Source organism: Xenopus tropicalis, chromosome 2 (genome assembly GCF_000004195.4).
Source record: "Xenopus tropicalis strain Nigerian chromosome 2, UCB_Xtro_10.0, whole genome shotgun sequence".
Taxonomy (NCBI): Eukaryota; Metazoa; Chordata; class Amphibia; order Anura; family Pipidae; genus Xenopus; species Xenopus tropicalis.
Genome location: NC_030678.2, coordinates 177,351,724 through 177,371,704, shown reverse-complemented (window position 1 = coordinate 177,371,704; position 19,981 = coordinate 177,351,724). Strand labels below are relative to the sequence as shown.

Here is a 19,981-nt window from a genome sequence, read left to right as displayed (position 1 = left end):
ATGTGAAGTTTTTAAAAAATCGCTTCAAAGCTTCCAGTCTATAGAATCTGATCTCCTACAGGCCATAAAGTAACCAGATAAACCCCCCTAAATATGAACGCCAGGGGTCCCCTGAACAGTTTGATGCCCAATATGTATAGGTTTAGTTAAGTATGTGGCATGTAGGGGCCCAATGGGAACCCCCATATGTACTGTCATTTCTGTCATTTCAGCTCCTGCAAAATCAACACATTTACATCCTTTTCAGACAGGGATCAGGCAGGAGTCATAACAGCAAGTGCAGGATGTGTACGGGCAGTGCCAGCAGTGCAGCTATACTGTATCTATGCACCGGCCTTGTCATTTTATTCCACTTACAGGTCCATGTTGTTCTACAGCATTGGATTTTTATAATTTACTGGTTAATAGGTCTGGTATTCTGACTCCTGGTCTCCCTGTTGGGTAACTACAGGTATAGAACCCATTATCCAGAATGCTCGGGAACAAGGGTATTCCGGATAAGAGGTCTTTCCGTAATTTGGATCTTCATAACTTAAGTCTACTAAAAAAATCAATAAAACATTAATTAAAGCCAACAGGATTGTTTTGCATCCGATAATGATTATTTATATCTTATTTGGGATCAATTACAGGTAATTATATCTTAGTTGGGATCAAGTACAGGTACTGTTTTATTATTACAGAGAAAAGGGAATCATTTAACCATTAAATAAACCCAATAGGGCTGTTCTGCCCCAATAAGGGGTAATTATATCTTAGTTGGGATCAAGTACAGGTACTGTTTTATTATTACAGAGAAAAGGGAATCGTTTAACCATTAAATAAACCCAATAGGGCTGTTCTGCCCCAATAAGGGGTAATTATATCTTAGTTGGGATCAAGTACAGGTAGGAACCCCCTACCCAACATCCCCCGGCAGGGCATTCCCCAACCTCACTCTGAAGAACCATTTGTGCTGCTTCTAAAGTGGGGGCCTCTGATGCTTTGGTCTGATCGAAGGGAAAGAAGATCTGTCTATAATGTTATTATTTGTAAAGACCTTATTTATATGTATTTTTGTATAAAGAAATAGAGATTATTTTTATTTCTATCATTTGAGCCCATAAACATGAGATGTTATTGTGTCATTTTTATTTTCTAATAAACACAGACTCTATGGGACTATCAGATTCACTAAAATCTCACGCTATTTGCTTGCCCTGCAGATCCCGTACGGACACTGACCTGACTAAACCTATAAAGCCAAATATGGAACCAGGGATCTCCAACCAGTCATTCATTTTCTCCTACACTGACTTTACTCTCTTGGGTTTCCCTGGGATATCTCGATGGAGGCCCCTCCTGGCAATCCCATTCTTTTCCGTCTACTTAGTTATCCTGAGTGGGAATTCTCTCATCATCCACCTGATTTACAATGAGAAGACCCTCCATTCCCCCATGTATTTTCTCATCTCTGTGTTCTTTGCCATTAACATGGGTGTTACTACAGCCATATTGCCAAAATTCCTCCTAGACTTGTTATTCCATCTCAACCAAGTTTCCCTGACTGGCTGTCTTCTGCAGATGTTTGTTATTTACTTCATGTCCTTATGTGAGTCTGGCGTTATGCTATTAATGTTCTTAGACAGAAACATAGCAATCTGTAGGCCACTGCATTATCATAACATCATGACAAAGAACCTCTTGGTCTCACTCACACTCATTGTAATAGCTCGGAGCTTCGCCCTGGTTTGCCCATTTGTCATATTTACCTCTATGACCCAGTTCTGCAAGTCAAACATGATTTTGCATGTGAACCTCTGGCAATTCTCAGTCTTGTATGTGGAGACACCACCAAACTAGAGACAGTTGGGCTGATTATACGCATTCTTGTTCCTGTACGTGATGGAATTCTACTTATGATTTCCTACTCAACCATACTCTACACAGCCATGAAAAGTGCCACTGGGAAATCCCGACACAAAGCTCTAAACACCTGTGGGACCCACTTACTGGTGGCAGTGTTGGCCTATGTGTGCGCGTTGGCATCTTCCAGTGTGTGGAAAGTGGAACCAACAGTTTCAGAAGATGTTAAGCATCTGTTCACTGCACTCTACATAATTATCCCAGCTGCCTTAAACTCCTTTATATATGGACTGAGGATTTCAAAGATCATAAAGACTCTGGTTAAATCCTGGGAAAATATTGTTCTCATCATGAGATGGAAGCCATTCTGAGCCTCATACCAAGCCTGAAACAAGGACCTAAGTAGTCCTGAAAGCTTGCATTCTACTGTATTTACTGAATGATATGAGCGGCTCCTACATGAACTTTCCAGCAGCTGTTTGTATTGGGGTCTATTTCCATTCACAGAAGAGCAGTGACAATAAATGTAGGTGAAACGGGTTTAATAAACACCCAGTTCAGAGCTTGCTCTTATGGAAGAGGCAGTTCCCCTTTAAACAGAACACAAAAGTTACAGCCAACAGAACAGAAACTGTCCCAATAAAAAATCAACTCATGGAGAGTAACCCTGGGGCTCCGTGCTGCGCGGGAGGGTGGCACAGGGCCACATTTGGCTGAGTGCAATGATTGGCCGGGCATGGTGTGGCTAGAGAAGGGAGAAGCCTCCTCCCCATTCCCAATGTAGCGATTGCTGCACATCTTTATCCAATCAGCATCCTCCAAGCCCAAGGGCACAAGGGAATCTAATAAATAAAAGCAGTTGAGGAGCCCAGGGAGAGCACACCTCGTTACAACTTCATAACAATGATGTGAACAGACAGGGAGTTGGACATACATTAACCTTTAAAATCCTGGGGGGGGGGTCTAAAACCATTCTGGGGCTTCCAAAGAGGCAGAACAGGAGCCTTCTTATACAGGGAAAGAGATCTGCTGGTTGGGAAGAGTAGCCACGTCCTACAGCCTCCAAATGTCTCTGTGTGGCTGGGAGTTGTGCCCCCAGCACCCCCATATAGACTGTGCAGTTACAGTCGGACCTTCATCATACAGGGACTGAGCTCATTTAGCTTTCCGGCAGGTTTAGTATATGGGTAGAGAAGACAGCCAGTGGCTGAGCAGCATGGCCCTTTTGCAATTGGTCACATTAAAACCAACCCCATATTTCCTCCATATGCCCCCCGTTAGGTAGGACAGCAGGCTGGAGTGTTACGGGGTTCATAATCCCGTGGGGTAAGTGCTGAACCATGAAACATCCCTGCCCCAGAGCCAGGGCCGGACATCTCAGCGTCTGCCCTTCAACCCTTGGAGCACCAAGCAGCACCTTTGCCCGTACTCACTGGCATAAACACCCACAGTCCAGTCCTCACCCTTGTGTATATTCCACAGGCGCCACCAGTACCTCCCCGTGGACCTTCTGGTGCTTGAGCAGCTCGGACCTCCAGCGGTAGCTTTTCCCACACTGGTTACAGGGGTAGGGCCTCTCGCCGGTGTGGGTCTTGACGTGGGTAGTGAGGTGCTGCCTTTGGATGAAGCTCTTGCCGCACTGCTTGCACTTGTACGGCCGTTCCCCCGTGTGGATTCGCTTGTGGATAATGAGCGCCGTCCGTCGGCGGAACACTTTGCCGCACTCGTTGCACAGATTTGGCTTTTCCCCTGCCTGGTGGCTCCTCTGGTGCTTGAGCAAGTCTGAGCTGCGGGAGAAGCGTTTCTCACACTCGCCGCAAGAGAACAGCTTTTCGCGAGGGGGGCGCCGCTGATCCAGGAAGCTCAGGTTCTGGCGGAATCCTCTGAGGGCATCGGCTGAAGTTTGGGGTTCTTCTCCGTGGAGATGATTGCTGGCAAAATCCCTGACTTCTTGGGGGACACCCATGTGATCCAACTCATTCAGGGACTCGACGCCCAGAACGATGTGGTCTTTGGAGTCAGAGGCTTCCAGCGCTTCCGTCGATCTGTCCGGGTTCATCTCCTTCCCGTTTTTATTGATCCAGACCTCACCTATTGGTGTGAAAAACAAGGACAGATACCAGCAGGTTAAAGGGGATATAAACCCTGCTGCCCAGCGCGGCTCAACCCAACGTTACTCAGTTGTTACTGGGCTACAAATCCCACAATAATGTAACATATAATGAAGCTTGGGGCATGCTGGGAGCTGTAGTCCAGCAACATCAGGGCTGTATTCTTAAAGCAATATTGCCCAATAAAACTTTCCCCCAAATCCCCACAGCCAGCGACTGCTTTAACATGCGAAAAATCCCCCAATGAGAATCCCAGCTGATGTGAGTAAATCCGGCTCCCTGTTCTCTGTTCCTGCAATTGGAGTTGGGAGCAATAAGCACAGTTTCCCAGCACTGAACAAGTCTGTCCCTTTATCCCCATGTCTGATTCCTGTGCCATATAATGAGGGGAGAAAATGCCATCATTATCTCTATATGTAAGGTACCAGCAAGGGGCCTGACACAGTGCTGGGAATCAGCATTCTCACTGGGCAGTTCTTTTGCATTTATAATCAACTTATTTATCAGTACAATTCTCATTGGGGAATTTTCTTGCATCTATAATGATGGTTTTTGGCAACTTCTATAGCAAAACTAGGGGGCGCCGTGGGGCAGCATCATGGCTGGGTTTATATTCCCTTTACGGCTCAGAACCAGTCATTAGGCTCATTATCTTCTATGGTCAGATGAGATTGCACTCTATTAAAGGGTAGCACAGAGACCCACTGGCAGAGCGCTACACATATCCAATGCATGGGTCCACTGATGCGCTGATAGAAGACCAGCTGAAAGTTCTGATACAAGGGAACCCATACCCCTATATAATGCCCAATGCCCGTGCCTCCCTTACCCAAAGATATCAGCGAATCCGTGTTCTCCTTCATCATATTCTTGTAGAGCTCCTTCTGCCATTCTTCCAGGTCCTTCCATTCCTCCGGGAAGCACGCAGCCATGTCATCAAATGTGACCGCAGCCTGAAATACAGAGACATCACTGAGTTTCTATTATCTCCATATCTCAGTCATGGCAGAACAGGGCCAATTCCCACTTAGAGACAGAATTCTGGGTAATACTACAATATAAGGCTGTGCCAAGGTTACCTCTCCTCCATGCACCCTCTGGTGTTTCGCCAGCTCCGAGCGCCACCGGTAGCTCTTGCCGCACAGATTGCAAGGATAGGGCTTCTCCCCCGTGTGGGTCTTCAGGTGGGTGGTGAGGTGCTGTCTCTGTATGAAGCTCTTGCCGCACTGGGCGCACTGGTAGGGCCGCTCCCCGGTGTGGATCCGCTCGTGGATGAGCAGGGAGGTGTTCCGGCGGAAGCATTTCCCGCACTGGTTGCACACATACGGCCGCTCCCCTAAGTGCCCTAAGTGGCTCCTCTGATGTTTCAGCAGGTCGGAGCTGCGCAGGTAGGCCTTCTCGCATTGGCTGCACTGAAAGAGACGCTCTTGGGGTGGGCGCCGTGGCTGCTCTGTCCCCCCGACATCCCCACTCTGCTCCAGCGGTGCCGGTGTCCCGTTCATGCCTTTCCACTCATTCTCTGAAAAGCAGAAGAGTAAGGGTAAGTTAAAGGGCAAGTAGTTCAGGTACCTTCCAATGCTTCCAGCATATCCTCTCTGAGCAGCTGAAGCCTCTGGGGAGCAGCTGGGTCCAATCAGTGTTAGACTGACCCAGATTTGGGACTGTATTGGCTCGTTGATGAGGTCCTCAGTCCGATAGCCCATATACCCAGTGTTTGAATTTGGCCAAACAATCAAATAAACCCAATATTGCCCACCTTAGGCAGGCATGTCAGGAGTGGATCCGCTCGTTTGGCGACCTCGACGCGGATCTTAACGTGTATGGCCACCTTTAGTCCCGGCAGAGCCACACAGGGATTGGATGGCTCCGGTCTGAACTTCCCCTTCAGCCCATCCAATCCCAATGCGGCTTTACCAGGACTTAACCTTTCCTTCTGTTAAAGAAGAGAACATACAGGCACCAAAGCTCCCACCCTGACTTCTGAAGTCTGCAGCTCACTGACAGGTAGGGGGAATCTAGTAAGTGCAGAAAAGCCAAACCCCCCTAACACCCAGAAACCCACCAGACCTGAGATTGGAGCAACCAAGTTTAATATTCCCTTGCTATTACAGCGGAGGCACCGGTGCGGCACTGCAATACAACATCCCTCTGGGATCCCCCCAGTACATATTGGTTCTGGATATACAACTGCTCCATAGATAGGGCAGATAAACTTACCCAGGGAAGCCTTTTTCTTACAGGAATTCACCCCGACCAGAAGACTCTGTAACATAAACAAATAAATCATTCAGATGTTTCAGCCAATGAATGGAACAGAGCAGCTGCTACAATAATTCCCAGCATTCCATGGGCCCCAGGCTAAACAAGGTCCTGCTTGTACTGCTTAAAGTGGATGTAACTTGAGCGCGGCTCAACCTAACGTTACTCAGTTGTTACTGGGCTACAAATCCCAGAATAATGTAACATTTAATGAAGCTTGGGGCATGCTGGGAGCTGTAGTCCAGCAACATCAGGGCTGTATTCTTAAAGCAATATTGCCCAATAAAACTTTCCCCCAAATCCCCACAGCCAGCGACTGCTTTAACATGCGAAAAATCCTCCAATGAGAATCCCAGCTGATGTGAGTAAATCCGGCTCCCTGTTCTCTGTTCCTGCAATTGGAGTTGGGAGCAATAAGCACAGTTTCCCAGCACTGAACAAGTCTGTCCCTTTATCCCCATGTCTGATTCCTGTGCCATATAATGACGGGAGAAAATGCCATCATTATCTCTATATGTAAGGTACCAGCAAGGGGCCTGACACAGTGAATCAGCATTCTCACTGGGCAGTTCTTTTGCATTTATAATCAACTTATTTATCAGTACAATTCTCATTGGGGAATTTCCTTGCATCTATAATGATGTTTTTTGGCAACGTCTATAGCAAAACTAGGGGGCGCTGTGGGATGGCGTTATAGTTGGGTTTACATCCCCTTTAACTACAACTCTGATACCCCACTGATGTAATCAAACAGGAAGTACCTCATCCTCGTGCACCTTCTGATGCTTGGCCAGCTCGGACCTCCAGCGGAAGCCTTTGCCACACTGGGCACATTGGAAGGGTTTCTCCCCCGTGTGGGTCTTTAGGTGGGTGGTGAGGTGCTGCCGCTGCACAAAGCTCTTGCCGCACTGGGCGCACTGGTAGGGCCGCTCGCCGGTGTGGATGCGCTCGTGGATGAGCAGAGAGGTGTGCCTCCGGAAGCTCTTCCCGCACACGTTACAGATGTAGGAGCGTTCGTCCGTGTGTACGCGCTGGTGGCTGCGCAGAGTGCGTTTGTTGATAAAGTTCTTCCCACACTCTGGGCAGGAGTGAGTGCGCTCTGCCTTCTGAGCTCTCTGTCTCAAGAGCAGTCGTGCCCGCTTCCCCAGAGCTTTGCCTCTTTCCAAAGTGCCCAAGGTGCCTCTGTCCACTCGCCGGAGACATCTCCTCTTAATGGCGCTCTCTGTAATAGAGGAGAATGTCTTTAGTGCCCCCCAAGCTCATTCGAAAGAAGGAAAAACTATATTTATATTAAATAGGGGGGATCCCCTTTCCCCCTGCGGTCACATTGATCCCCTTTCCCCCTGCGATCACATTGATCCCCTTTCCCTCTGCAGTCACATTGATCCCCTTTCCCTCTGCAGTCACATTTATCCCCTTTCCCTCTGTGATCACATTGATCCCCTTTCCCTCTGAGATCACATTGATCCCCTTTCCCTCTGAGATCACATTGATCCCCTTTCCCTCTGAGATCACATTGATCCCCTTTCCCCCTGCGGTCACATTGATCCCCTTTCCCCCTGCGGTCACATTGATCCCCTTTCCCCCTGCGGTCACATTGATCCCCTTTCCCTCTGCGGTCACATTTATCCCCTTTCCCTCTGCGGTCACATTGATCCCCTTTCCCTCTGCGGTCACATTGATCCCCTTTCCCCCTGCGGTCACATTGATCCCCTTTCCCCCTGCGGTCACATTGATCCCCTTTCCCTCTGCGGTCACATTGATCCCCTTTCCCCTTGCGGTCACATTGACCCCCTTTCCCTCTGCGGTCACATTTATCCCCTTTCCCTCTGCGGTCTCCTCTTAATGGCGCTCTCTATAATAGAGGAGAACGTCTTTAATGCCCCCCAAGGGCCAAGCTCAATGGAAAGAAGGAGAAACATGGAGACTGAAGTTGTTACCCCGGCACCCTTGTGGGTTACCCACAACATGCCACCCAGCTGCGGCTCAGAACTCACCTTTCTGCCCGTCCTCAGAGCCGTTTCCAGAGTTCTAGAAAACACAAATATTAGAAGTCAATATTGAATATAAATTTCTGGCAAATTCAGGCCTGAAGTCTCTCCTATTTCCCATGTCTCTCTCAGGCTGCTCTCACTCTCTCTGGGCAAGAACTCTATCTCCTATCTACCCAACATCTATCCCTGCCTCTCTGTGCCCCTTCCCTTTCACTACTTGCCCACACATCTGCCCCCAAATCTGCCCCCAAATCTGCCCCCAAATCTGCCCCCAAATCTGGCCCCAAATCTGGCCCCAAATCTGGCCCCAAATCTGGCCCCAAATCTGGCCCCAAATCGCATCCCTCCCCCTTCCCACTATGGCAGTGGCTGCCAAACTTTCTTAGTCCAAACCCCATTTGAAGATCCAACCTTTGGCCAGGGCCCCTCTATAGTTCACGAAATGGGAACAGATTTGGGAAAATATTGAGTCACTCATTAAACCATAGTTATAAAAACATCTAAGGCAGCAAAAACATTCACCCCAAATCTCACACTAAATGAGCTACAAGCAATGCCTACAGGTGTATATGTGGTCACATTGATCCCCTTTCCCTCTGCGGTCACATTGATCCCCTTTCCCCCTGCGGTCACATTGATCCCCTTTCCCTCTGCGGTCACATTGATCCCCTTTCCCCCTGCGGTCACATTGATCCCCTTTCCCCCTGCGGTCACATTGATCCCCTTTCCCTCTGCGGTCACATTGATCCCCTTTCCCCCTGCGGTCACATTGATCCCCTTTCCCCCTGCGGTCACATTGATCCCCTTTCCCTCTGCGGTCACATTGATCCCCTTTCCCCCTGCGGTCACATTGATCCCCTTTCCCTCTGCGGTCACATTGATCCCCTTTCCCCCTGCGGTCACATTGATCCCCTTTCCCCCTGCGGTCACATTGATCCCCTTTCCCTCTGCGGTCACATTGATCCCCTTTCCCTCTGCGGTCACATTGATCCCCTTTCCCTCTGCGGTCACATTGATCCCCTTTCCCTCTGCGGTCACATTGATCCCCTTTCCCTCTGCGGTCACATTGATCCCCTTTCCCTCTGCGGTCACACTGATCCCCTTTCCCCCTGAGGTCACATTGATCCCCTTTCCCCCTGAGGTCACATTGATCCCCTTTCCCCCTGCGCTCACATTGATCCCCTTTCCCCCTGAGGTCACATTGATCCCCTTTCCCCCTGCGCTCACATTGATCCCCTTTCCCTCTGCGGTCACATTGATCCTCCTCGCAGTGCCTGAATTCATCCATTACTTTAAAGGGGATATAAACCCTGCTGCACATCGTGGTTTAACCAATAATTATGTTTTTTTGCCAACTTCTTTTACCTCCTCCTCGTGGACCTTCTGGTGTTTGGCCAGCTCTGATCGCCAGCGGTAGCTGTTCCCACACACATCACAAGGGAAGGGCTTGATGCCGGTGTGAGTCCTGAGGTGGGTGGTGAGGTGCTGCTGTTGCACAAATCTCTTGCCGCACTGGATGCACTTGTAGGGTCGCTCGCCGGTGTGGATGCGCTCGTGTATAAGCAGCGCCGTATGCCGACGGAAACACTTGCCGCACACGTTACAGATGTACGACCTCTCCCCCAGGTGAGCCCTCAGGTGCGACTTCAGCGTCCGCTTATTGTAGAAGACCTTTCCGCACTCGGCACACGCGTGTGCTTTGTCAGATCTGGGATTGCGGGGGTGTGTATGAGCCCCACGGGGTCTCGCAGCTCCTCCCCTTTTGTTCTGGGAATCAGTCACCCGTTTTCCTGCATTTGCACCTCCTAGACAGAGACACCACAAATGGTTAAAGGGGAAGTTCACCTTCGAGTTAACTTTTAGTATAAGGTAGAGAGTGATATTCTGAGACAATTTGCAATTGGTCTTCATTTTTTATTACTGGTAGTTTTTTAGTTCAGCAGTTTTCCAGTTTGGAGTTTCAGCAGCTATCTGGTTGCCAGGGTCTAAGTTACCTTAGTAACCAGGCAGTGGTTTGAATGAGAGGCTGGTATATGAATAGGGGAGGGTCTGAATAGAAAGATAAGGAATAAAAAGTAACAATAACAATAAAACTGGAGCCTCACAGAGCAATAGGGTTTGGCTGCCGGGGTCAGTTCTCCTGTTGCTAGGGCTCAAATTACCTTAGCAACCAGGGAGTGGGTTGAACGAGAGGCAGGTATATGAATAGGGGAGGGGCTGAATAGAAAGATAAGGAATAAAAAGTAACAATAACAATAAAACTGGAGCCTCACAGAGCAATAGGGTTTGGCTGCCGGGGTCAGTGACCCCCATTTGAAAGCTGCAAAGAGTAGAAGAAAAAGGCAAATAGATCAAAAACGATAATAAATGCTGAAGACCAATTGAAAAGTTGCTTAGAATAGGCAGTTTATAACATACTAAAACATAAAGGTGAATCACTCCTTTTAAAGGGATAACGATGCCCCTCTTGAAGTCTGTCAGATAAAGGGGATGGGGGGACCCTGCAAACCAACTAGGAAGCAGCCCTATCCACCAATCAAAATGCAAAAGGAGCAGTTTGGGACTCTCTCTGGCCATGCCAGTTCCTCCCTGGTTACCGGGGAAGGAATATGGTGCTGCACATGTACTAGAGCATTATGGGATGGCTGCTGAGCTGCCCGACAGAACCAACAGTAACAGAATTTCAGCGGGGCGAGTACGTCACATAGTTCTGGTCACTTACCCAATTACTGTGGCTGGTATTTCAGTGATGCGGACTGTGCAGTTTAAGAGTATTAAAGGGGAACTAACCTGAAAATGAAAAAGAGGCCAAATCTATTTAGATACTTGTATTCCGAGCCAGGTTCTATAAAAGGTCAATTTTTTTTGCAATTTACCAACTTGGTACTGCTCCCATGGGTGTAACACTGTACCCCAGCAATAGCAAATGGCTGCCCTCTGCTTCTCTAGGTATATAGCCTTAGGCACAGCCTCGCTAATTACACCCCCAGCCCGTCATGGCTACTTATGCAAAGGAATGATTAGACTGGGAATCATTAGACTGTATAGCTACTCTACCACTATCAAAAACAGACATTTTATAGACACTGGCTGGTACTTTTGGCTACTGGAATCTACTGACCGCTTGTATAAAAGAGCTTGTTGTAGCATTTGCCTGGCCCCGCTCAAGGGAGGGGATCAATGAGATATTTAAGGAAAGTGGAATCACTGGTGGGACTTGGCAAATTGGCATCACAACTCCACTAGCCAGAAACCTACTGCCCTGTGAGGCTACAGTGTTATTGGTACTTATCTTTCTATTCAGGCCTCTCCTGTTTCATCTTCAAGTATCTCATTCCAACTGCTGCACCGTTGCTAGGGTGAATTGGACCCTAGAATCCAGACAACTGCTGAGACTCTGAACCAGTTAAAGGAACAGTAACACCATATATATATATATATAAACTATAGTAGGGTTTCTGTAGCAAACACCCCAGCTGTACCAGTGCAGGAATGGCTGCCCCCGGGGCTACACAGCGGGGTATTTATATAAACTATAGTAGGGTTTCTGTAGCAAACACCCCAGCTGTACCGGTGCAGGAATGGCTGCCCCCGGGGCTACACAGCGGGGTATTTATATAAACTATAGTAGGGTTTCTGCAGCAAACACCCCAGCTGTACCAGTGCAGGAATGGCTGCCCCCGGGGCTACACAGCGGGGTATTTATATAAACTATAGTAGGGTTTCTGTAGCAAACACCCCAGCTGTACCAGTGCAGGAACGGCTGCCCCCGGGGCTACACAGCAGGGTATTTATATAAACTATAGTAGGGTTTCTGTAGCAAACACCCCAGCTGTACCAGTGCAGGAATGGCTGCCCCCGGGGCTACACAGCGGGGTATTTATATAAACTATAGTAGGGTTTCTGTAGCAAACACCCCAGCTGTACCAGTGCAGGAATGGCTGCCCCCGGGGCTACACAGCGGGGTATTTATATAAACTATAGTAGGGTTTCTGTAGCAAACACCCCAGCTGTACCAGTGCAGGAACGGCTGCCCCCGGGGCTACACAGCGGGGTATTTATATAAACTATAGTAGGGTTTCTGTAGCAAACACCCCAGCTGTACCAGTGCAGGAACGGCTGCCCCCGGGGCTACACAGCGGGGTGTTTATATAAACTATAGTAGGGTTTCTGTAGCAAACACCCCAGCTGTACCAGTGCAGGAACGGCTGCCCCCGGGGCTACACAGCGGGGTATTTATATAAACTATAGTAGGGTTTCTGTAGCAAACATCCCAGCTGTACCAGTGCAGGAATGGCTGCCCCCGGGGCTACATAGCGGGGTATTTATATAAACTATAGTAGGGTTTCTGTAGCAAACACCCCAGCTGTACCAGTGCAGGAACGGCTGCCCCCGGGGCTACACAGCGGGGTATTTATATAAACTATAGTAGGGTTTCTGTAGCAAACACCCCAGCTGTACCAGTGCAGGAACGGCTGCCCCCGGGGCTACACAGTGGGGTATTTATATAAACTATAGTAGGGTTTCTGTAGCAAACACCCCAGCTGTACCGGTGCAGGAACGGCTGCCCCCGGGGCTACACAGCGGGGTATTTATATAAACTATAGTAGGGTTTCTGTAGCAAACACCCCAGCTGTACCAGTGCAGGAATGACTGCCCCCGGGGCTACACAGCGGGGTATTTATATAAACTATAGTAGGGTTTCTGTAGCAAACACCCCAGCTGTACCAGTGCAGGAATGGCTGCCCCCGGGGCTACACAGTGGGGTATTTATATAAACTATAGTAGTATTACTGAAGCAATACCAGTGCAGGGCAACAGTACATTATATTTATTTTTATATTCCACTAAAACAGTTTTATATTTTGGTGTTACTGTTCCTTTAAGACAAGTGAAACTAGGGAGACAGCCCGACTATCCACACTGTTACAACAAGCTCTGCTACACAAAGACAATACACAGAATGCAGCCCCTCGGACTGTATGTGACTCCTTTTCATTTTAAGTCTATTTCCCTTTAATACGATGCCTAGTGCCGACCAGCGAAGTATAAATGAGACCTGAAACACAAGTTGGCCCTGAAGTAGTTACCATGAATAATGACCATTTTGCTAAATTTCCCAGCATCCTCAGCCAGAAGGGTGCTCCGCAGACAAGGCGTACTTATCAAATGACAAAGGAGAGACCCCGCCCCCTTACCTGCGCTGACAGAACTGCCACTCTTCTCGCCAATATCCGATTCGCCCCTCTCGTCCTTGGCCGAGCTGTCTGCCACCTGAGTCACAAAGAGAAATTATTATTCAGATTACCATTCAGGTCCCGAATTTGCAATTGGTCTTCATTTTTTTATTATTTGTAGTGTTTTTTAATTATTTTGTTTTTTGTTCAGCAGCTATCTGGTTGCTAGGATCCAAATGACCTTAGCAACCAGAGTGTGGTCTGAATGAAAGACTGATAAATAAATAGAAGGGGAACTGAATGGAAAGTTAAGTGATATAAAGTAACAATAAAACTGGAGCCTCACAGAGCAATAGGGTTTGGCTGCCGGGGTCAGTGACCCCCATTTGAAAGCTGCAAAGAGTTAGAAAAAGAAGGCAAATAATTACAAAACTATAAAAAATAAATAATGAAGACCAATTGAAAAGTTGCTTAGAATTGGCCATTCTATAACATATTTAAAGGTGAACCTCCCCTTTAACATTACCCCCCCCACCCACCCACCCAAGCGACAAGGGATCAAACCCCCATGGATTAGATGTTATGTAACAGGATTTACCTCCTCTTCATGGACCTTGTGGTGCTTGGCCAGCTCTGAGCGCCAGCGGAAGCCTTTGCCGCACTCCGCGCACTGGAAGGGTCTCTCCCCGGTGTGAGTTTTCTGGTGGGTGTTGAGGTGCTGCCGCTGTACGAAGCTCTTGCCGCACTGGGGGCACTGGTAGGGTCGCTCGCCCGTATGGATGCGCTCGTGGATGAGCAGGGAGGTGTGCCGGCGGAAGCACTTACCGCACACGTTGCAGATATAGGACCTGTCCCCCAGGTGGGCCCGTAAATGGGCCTTGAGCGTCCGCTTGCTGTAAAACACTTTGTTGCACTCTGCGCAAGTGTGAGGCCTCTCCGCCTTGGGGGCGGGGTCCAAGAACTTCACTCGCATTTTATCTACTCCTTCTGTAAAGGCCACACCCTTCCCCTCTGCCGTGCCCAATGGCTGGCTCAGCTGCCCCTCCCCTCTGTCCAACTGGCTGCTGCAAGTAACGGCTCCTTCGGGGCAAAATGGGAGGTTATTGGTACAGTCCATCGCTAGACTGGCGGCGGGTTCAAGTGCGTCAGAATCCTTTTCCCCGATAGCTTTCTCCACCAGGCCTTCCCCTGCAACACAGAAATGCATGAGAAACCTGTGCTTGGATAGCTGCCCCCGCGACTACAGGGTATTTATATAAATGACAGTAGGGTTTCTAAAGCAAACACACAGCTCTTACCAGTGCAGGGCAACAGTACATTATACATTAATTAGTTTAAACCTTTTTAATTTTTTGGCTACTGTTCCTTTAAATAGCACCTCCTAGATGTTCCTGCTCCCCTCACACAGGAACAAGGGGCTAAGTTTAAACATCTACTCAATGGATCCATCAGTCACAAGTGAGTTAGTAACTAAGGGCTAAACCAGCTATAGCAAGTCCCACCCACAGCTAGTCCCACCTGTACCTAGTGGCACCCATAGCAAGACCCACCCACCCACAGCTAGTCCCACCCACAGCTAGCCCCACCCACAGCTAGCCCCACCTGTACCTAGTGGCACCCATAGCAAGACCCACCCACCGCTAGCCCCACCCACAGCTAGCCCCACCCACAGCTAGCCCCACCCACAGCTAGCCCCACCCACAGCTAGCCCCACCTGTACCTAGTGGCACCCATAGCAAGACCCACCCACCCACAGCTAGTCCCACCCACAGCTAGCCCCACCCACAGCTAGCCCCACCTGTACCTAGTGGCACCAATAGCAAGACCCACCCACAGCTAGTCCCACCCACAGCTAGTCCCAACCACCCACAGCTAGTCCCAACCACCCACAGCTAGTCCCAACCACCCACAGCTAGTCCCAACCACCCACAGCTAGTCCCAACCACCCACAGCTAGTCCCAACCACCCACAGCTAGTCCCAACCACCCACAGCTAGTCCCAACCACCCACAGCTAGTCCCACCCACCCACAGCTAGTCCCACCCACCCACAGCTAGTCCCACCCACCCACAGCTAGTCCCCCCCACAGCTAGTCCCACCCACCCACAGCTAGTCCCACCCACCCACAGCAAGACCCACCCACCCACAGCAAGACCCACCCACAGCTAGTCCCACCCATAGCAAGACCCAACCACACGCAGCTAGTCCCACCCGCAGCTAGTCCCACCCACCCACAACTAGTCCCACCTGTAGCATGACCCACCCGCAGCAAGACCCACCCCCAGCATGGGCAATGGTACAAAACTAAATTGTTTCAGCAACCTCTCTTTAAAAGGGAATGTTTCCCTATTCCCTCTGTGTGACTGTTGGAAGGGATATTAAATTCCTTCCCTCACCGAGTGATATTAATGTCTCCGAGGTCTCCTTCATGACGTTCCTGTACAGCTCCTTCTGCCATTCCTCCAGCTCCATCCATTCTTCTTTAGAGAAAGACGAAGCCAGGTCATCAAATGCCACCGAGGCCTGAAACCATAAGGGGTACACAGTGAGAACCCACCAATCCCGAGTAGGGGGAGGGTACAGCGAGAGGGGATAGTGTCTAGGGTATTAAAAAAAACCAATTACAGATGCAAGGAAATTCCCCAATGAGAATTGTACTGATAAATAAGTTGATTATAAATGCAAAAGAACTGCCCAGTGAGAATGCTGATTCCCAGCACTGTGTCAGGCCCCTTGCTGGTACCTTACATATAGAGATAATGATGGCATTTTCTCCCCTCATTATATGGCACAGGAATCAGACATGGGGATAAAGGGACAGACTTGTTCAGTGCTGGGAAACTGTGCTTATTGCTCCCAACTCCAATTGCAGGAACAGAGAACAGGGAGCCGGATTTACTCACATCAGCTGGGATTCTCATTGGAGGATTTTTCGCATGTTAAAGCAGTCGCTGGCTGTGGGGATTTGGGGGAAAGTTTTATTGGGCAATATTGCTTTAAGAATACAGCCCTGATGTTGCTGGACTACAGCTCCCAGCATGCCCCAAGCTTCATTATATGTTACATTATTGTGGGATTTGTAGCCCAGTAACAACTGAGTAACGTTGGGTTGAGCCGCGCTGGGCAGCAGGGTTTATATCCCCTTTAAGCAGTAGCCTATGAAGCCCCCCTTACCCCACCAGGAGCCTTTTTAAAACTGGTATCCAACCTTCCCCATATAGCAAGTCTCCTTTAAAGGGGAAGCGGCACAGACACGGAGAAGCTGCATGACAGGGAGAGAAGGTGCAGACGCTCGGCGTTACCTTGTCCGCGTGGTTCTTCTGATGCTTGAGGAGCTCCGAGCGCCAGCGGAAGCCTTTGCCACACTCGATGCACTGGAAGGGTTTCTCCCCTGTGTGAGTTCTCTGGTGAGTAGTGAGGTGCTGCCGCTGCACGAAGCTCTTGCCGCACACGGTGCACTGGTAGGGCCGCTCCCCGGTGTGGATACGCGCGTGGATCAGCAGCGACGTGTGCCGGCGGAAGTTTTTCCCACAAATGTTACACATGAAGGTTCTCTCGCCCTTGTGAGCCTTTTCGTGCTTGGCTAAGTCCATGCTACGGGCAAAGCTTTTACTGCACTGCCCACAAGCAAACTGCCCCTCCCCAGAAGGCTTCCTCTGCCGAGACTTGGGGGGCTTTTTAGGAAGGCAGTTCATGTCATACTGGAGGCACTGAGGGGGGCCATCACCGATTTGGATCTCTTGCTCCACTGTGAGCTGGGTCCCTAAATTGTAGTCAACTAAGCAGTCCATGGTACCAGCCAGAACCGCCCCGTCCATCGGTGGCTCCCCCTTCAGCTGTTCCTGAAGCTGCATCGCTGCCGTCACCTGATCCAGGATAATGTCCGGAGCCTCCACCTTTATAGTCCCAGCGCCAATATTCTTGTCTTCCATGGTTCCTCTTCCCCTGCCAGGTGAAAAGAAGGTTCAGCTCATTCCTTGTAGGAGAATAATGATTGGCCTGTACCCGAGTCTCTCCACCCCCTCTGCATATACGTCTGTCTCGCTCCTCCATGAACTGTCTGTCTCTCACTGGTACCTATACAGCCCAGCCTGTCTCTCCCCTCCATGAACTGTCTGTCTCCCACTGGTACCTATACAGCCCAGCCTGTCTCTCCCCTCCATGAACTGTCTGTCTCCCACTGGTACCTATACAGCCCAGCCTGTCTCTCCCCTCCATGAACTGTCTGTCTCTCACTGGTACCTATACAGCCCAGCCTGTCTCTCCCCTCCATGAACTGTCTGTCTCCCACTGGTACCTATACAGCCCAGCCTGTCTCTCCCCTCCATGAACTGTCTGTCTCTCACTGGTACCTATACAGCCCAGCCTGTCTCTCCCCTCCATGAACTGTCTGTCTCCCACTGGTACCTATACAGCCCAGCCTGTCTCTCTCATCCATGAACTGTCTGTCTCTCACTGGTGCCTATACAGCCCAGCCTGTCTCTCCCTTCCATGAACTGTCTGTCTCTCACTGGTGCCTATACAGCCCAGCCTGTCTCTCCCTTCCATGAACTGTCTGTCTCTCACTGGTGCCTATACAACACAGCCTGTCTCTCCCCTCCATGAACTGTCTGTCTCTCACTGGTGCCTATACAGCCCAGCCTGTCTCTCCCCTCCATGAACTGTCTGTCTCCCACTGGTACCTATACAGCCCAGCCTGTCTCTCTCATCCATGAACTGTCTGTCTCTCACTGGTGCCTATACAGCCCAGCCTGTCTCTCTCATCCATGAACTGTCTGTCTCCCACTGGTGCCTATACAGCCCAGCCTGTCTCTCTCATCCATGAACTGTCTGTCTCCCACTGGTGCCTATACAGCCCAGCCTGTCTCTCCTATCCATGAATATTTGGCCTGTCTCCCACTGGTACCTATACAGTCCAGCCTGTCTCTCCTATCCATGAATATTTAGCCTGTCTCCCACTGGTACCTATACAGTCCAGCCTGTCTCTCTCATCCATGAATATTTAGCCTGTCTCTCACTGGTACCTATACAGTCCAGCCTGTCTCTCTCATCCATGAATATTTAGCCTGTCTCTCACTGGTACCTATACAGTCCAGCCTGTCTCTCTCATCCATGAATATTTAGCCTGTCTCTCACTGGTACCTATACAGCCCAGCCTGTCTCTCTCATCCATGAATATGTAGCCTCTCTCTCCCGTCCATGAATATGTAACCTGTCTCCCATTGGTGCTTATACAGTCTAGCATGTCTCTTTTGCCCCCTCTGCATATACATCTGTCACTCTCCTCCATGAACTGTCTGCCTCTCACTGGTACCTATACAGTCCAGCCTGTCTCTCCCCTCCATGAATATTTAGCCTGTCTCCCATTGGTGCTTATACAGTCTAGCATGTCTCCTTTGCCCCCTCTGCATATATGTCTGTCTGTCTCTCTCCTGCATGAACAGTCTGTCTCCCATGGGTACCTATACAGTCCAGCCTGTGCATCCCATTGGTGCTTATACAGAATAGCCTGCCTCTGTAAATATTCAGTACAATGGCCTCACCCCTTCCTATATAATATTGGTGCCCGGCCCCCCCTTAGCACTCAGCCCCATCTCCATATAGAGCCTGTGATTATCTGCCCCCCCCCCATTATGTACTGACTCCTCCCCTACTCTGTGTATATACAGTGCAGTCTCTGCGCTCCATGAGTGTATAATGCAGGGCCTTGCCCCTATATGTGTGTGTCCCTATGGCTCTGTATATATATACACACACAGACACACACACACATACACATACACACATACACACACACACACACACACACATACACACATACACACATACACACACACACAGACACACACAGACACACAACACTACTTGCCCCCGGAATACCCAGTAACAGCCCCCTGCCCCAGGCTCATACGAGAGAGGTCACGGTTGGGCCCATGTACTTACGGTACGGGGCACTTACCCCTCAGCAGTACATAGAGACAATCTATTTCCCCCCTCGGATATAAACATTGCAGTTTGCCTCCCCCTTACAGAGCTAATCCCTGAGCCCCTCCCGTACCTCCCAGCCCCCTGCAGGGCCAAAGGGGGAGCCACCGACCCTCCGGCTCCTTCCCAGGTTCAGCCTCTCCCCGGTGACAAGCCGCTTACAGCTGCGGCATGACCGGGGCTCTTTCCTCCGCCCACTTCCGCCCATTGGCCAATGGGAGTGAGAGAAGCTACTGTTCCCAGGATGTATCTCGTCGCCCGTACGCACTCTATAGGCGTCACTGGGAAACCGAATAGGGAATAAACAGTTCCGCACGTAGGGAAGGTTCCCATGTTCCCGTCATCCGGCGCTCTTGGTATCAGATAACGCACTGGGATAATATGGCAAAACCAGTCAGGGGCAGCATCCAGTCTTTATTGTGCAGTCCGGCCGGGGAATACATTTACAGGTGCTCATGTCCTGTCTGAGTATCACTCATGTATTCTAAGGGATAATGTACCCCCTACTGTAAATGATAAGGATATTAGCAGTCACTGAGGGGTTCTGTGCCCATATAAAGGCACAAGGCTGCAGGCTGAGTTATACAGGGAACTCTGAGTATCACTCATGT

At 49.7% G+C, this 19,981-nt stretch overlaps 1 protein-coding gene across 1 annotated transcript; it reads right to left on the bottom strand.

The window, feature by feature from the left end:
- Positions 1-2,370: 2,370 nt before the first annotated feature.
- Positions 2,371-19,590, bottom strand: znf347 (zinc finger protein 347). The gene is made up of 12 exons (XM_031897399.1): positions 19,444-19,590; positions 16,688-17,330; positions 15,782-15,908; positions 13,985-14,574; positions 13,408-13,483; positions 9,575-10,014; positions 8,213-8,246; positions 6,977-7,437; positions 6,174-6,219; positions 5,036-5,475; positions 4,786-4,909; positions 2,371-3,936 (listed from the first exon to the last, which is right to left on the bottom strand). Exons 2-12 carry the CDS (start codon positions 17,315-17,317, stop codon positions 3,305-3,307), a joined length of 3,600 nt encoding a protein of 1,199 aa, XP_031753259.1. The 5' UTR covers positions 17,318-17,330; positions 19,444-19,590; the 3' UTR covers positions 2,371-3,304.
- Between the last annotated feature and the right edge of the window lie 391 nt (positions 19,591-19,981).

Bases quoted from the DNA above. Each gene is read 5' to 3' on its own strand.
- znf347 (XM_031897399.1), bottom strand. From the start codon at position 17,317: ATGGAAGACAAGAATATTGGCGCTGGGACTATAAAGGTGGAGGCTCCG. The intron at 15,909-16,687 runs GTAACGCCGAGC...TTATGGTTTCAG, and splicing joins AGAAGAACCACGCGGACAAG to GCCTCGGTGGCATTTGATGA. The intron at 7,438-8,212 runs GTGAGTTCTGAG...CCTCTATTACAG, and splicing joins CTCTGAGGACGGGCAGAAAG to AGAGCGCCATTAAGAGGAGA.